The following is a 2,475-nucleotide window of genomic DNA, read 5'->3' as shown; positions in this document are numbered from 1 at the left end:
AACACAATCACGGCCACGTTAAACTTCAAATAAACAGACAAAAGTAAAGCACAAATGAATGAATGATGCTAATTTCAAATACGATTTTTATCATGGCCTTTCCCCATCGGTCTGATCAAATCGCTTCTAAGTTGCATCTACCTATTGTGAAGGAAACACTAAATCCAAAATTTATTCATCCATCTAAAAACCTTGCACTGAGATGAGCAATTGAGATTAATATCTCTCACGGTTTTCCGGCAAAATTCTTTCACTGAGACGTTCAGACAAGTTCGTTATATTCCATCAGCAAAAACATTTTTCCCCCAACTTATGGTTCACTTTTGCTTTGACTAATTCATATTTGAAATAGCAAGGCGGTATGATGTTACAAGCTTCCCGTTGCAGAGTTTTACAAATAAAGTGGAGTTTATAAGCTTACAAACTATCCCATTAAACTTTCATCCATAACATTGATACTTTTAACGAAAGATCCATCATGCTTCTGGAGAGATAGTGATAGAGGTGAATCTGAAAATATTACATCATTGACTTGGCTAATTAAAACAAAAGGAACACGGGTACTTAGACGTCATTTTTATTCAACGCCAGCATCCAAGTGGACATAATGAGTTCCCCACATGCTCTTCTAAATCTCACTGGGTCACGTACCGCATAAACGGTCTGCGTAATAGTGAGAGCAAGCACAATTGCACCGACAATAACTCCGACGATCTTCCATGGAGTGCCCAAATAGATATCTACGAAAGTGCGAAGCCAGGTCATTAATCCATGTTGAAGCCATTCCAGAAAACGCCGCCAATAATGCCACGGCATTCTGAACATGAGCGCACAACATCCTGCCATTCCATTCCACTCCGCTGCGTTCAATCCCTGACATACTGTCCCGTATCTCCCATCCCTTTGTTCCGCCCCGGTTGTGATGGTTTGGAACATTTTCACCAAATCCTCGTCCTTGATGGCCTCGTTATCCACTTTTATGACTCCTTCCTGTTTAAGCAGTTTGAGGTCATGAACAGAGCAGACCAAACCTTTGAAAAAATAAGCGTAGGAGGTGAATTTGTAGCCGACTTCAGGCAACCCGATTTGCTCCCAAGCAATCAAATTCCTCCATTTTACTTGTGTTCTTTCTTTTATGTGCAGCGGCGGGATTGTCAGTTCTCTCTCCTCCTTATTAAATTCTATTTTGAATTCGAACTTGTCCACGAATTTCCTTAGCACAGAAGCCGCAGTTTCCTCCGACTGGTCATCGCCTGCAAGGTTGCAAATTTAATTTGGTGAGGAGATGGCTCACTTTTAAAGATGAAATACTGGTTCACTGATAACTCAAATACTAGTAGTATGGTAGTAATAAGGTTAAATTACTTTAACAACATATTACCTTGAGCATCGTTAGTTTGTGTAGCCTTAGCCTTAATTGTGATGCCCAAAGCTTGGAGCTTTCTAGCGCAGCGCTGCAGTTTTAGTGGATCTTTCCCGCCTTGCTCTTCCCTATAGGGATCAGGGGAGCACAAATGGATGAGATGAAGGAAATGATAAACACCTTCGGGGAAGTCATCGTTGCATTCAAAGAGTGACTGGGCGGTATTTTTTGGAGAAAGTTTGACCTTATGGCCAACTTGTTGCTGAGAAGGTGCACATAGACTGGCAAGCTTTGGTTGCTCAGCAGCATCCAGAAGTTCGAAAAGTATTGAGGACAAAGTTGTGAGAACGACAAAAGGGATTTGGTTCTCGAGCAGCGTGAGATCTGTGAGAACTTGTAACACATATTTCTGGTCAACACGTTCCTCATGCTTAGTAAGCCTAAGCAGAAACTCTAAGAGGTAGCAGCCATCCAATAACATCATCCTGGCAAACTCCTCTTCTCCCATTTCTATTTTCTCCCCATAGCTCGCTCGAATTATGCTCCCTATCTCTTTAATGGCCTTACTGCACTTGTGCAAGGTCGACGAATTGTTCTGCGTTGGACCCGCAAGAAGAGAGTGCATGAACTGCCATTTGGTCAATTCATTGATTTGCAGGTCGCTGCGGGTGCCCCTGTGGAAGGGTCCCATGGCCACGAGCTTAGGCCTGTAACTGTACCCTTTGCCTTCGGCTCGTCGAATTTTCTCTGGAACTCTGCAAATGCTGCCTGTCTTTACTTCATCGTCATGTACGCATCCCAGCGCCGTCTCAATATCAGCGATCCATTTATCATCGGGATCATGAACATCTTTATACTGTGTTCCTGCCCCTGGCATTAGGCCTTACAAACAACATTATTAAGTTAAAAAGTGAAAGAAAATAGAAAGAATGAAATAGTGGGAAATCAATTACAAAGATCCATTCATCACCTACTTGATTTCGGCGGCTTCGCCAAAGTGGTCGGATCTGATCTGCCCTTGTGAGCCTCATATCGCCTCCTTTATTTATAACCACACTTGGACTCACCCCACCAGGTTAAAAATAAAAACAAAAACAATACTCATAAAATAC

At 42.3% G+C, this 2,475-nt stretch overlaps 1 protein-coding gene across 1 annotated transcript; it reads right to left on the bottom strand.

The window, feature by feature from the left end:
- Positions 1-564: 564 nt before the first annotated feature.
- On the bottom strand, positions 565-2,240 carry LOC114744672 (UPF0481 protein At3g47200-like). Its single transcript, XM_028932838.1, has 2 exons — positions 1,382-2,240; positions 565-1,253 (listed from the first exon to the last, which is right to left on the bottom strand). The coding sequence occupies exons 1-2, from the start codon at positions 2,238-2,240 to the stop codon at positions 565-567; spliced, it is 1,548 nt and encodes a 515-aa protein (XP_028788671.1).
- Positions 2,241-2,475: the final 235 nt, after the last annotated feature.

Source organism: Neltuma alba, unplaced genomic scaffold (genome assembly GCF_004799145.2).
Source record: "Neltuma alba isolate B1F8T4 unplaced genomic scaffold, ASM479914v2 tig00004426_pilon, whole genome shotgun sequence".
Lineage (NCBI taxonomy): Eukaryota > Viridiplantae > Streptophyta > Magnoliopsida > Fabales > Fabaceae > Neltuma > Neltuma alba.
The sequence above is the reverse complement of the archived record's forward strand: the minus strand, read 5'-3'. Positions and strand labels throughout refer to the sequence as shown.

Coding starts and splice junctions, on each gene's coding strand:
- LOC114744672 (XM_028932838.1), bottom strand. CDS start 2,240: ATGCCAGGGGCAGGAACACAGTATAAAGATGTTCATGATCCCGATGAT. Junction 1,254..1,381: donor ACAAACTAACGATGCTCAAG/GTAATATGTTGT, acceptor GCAACCTTGCAG/GCGATGACCAGTCGGAGGAA.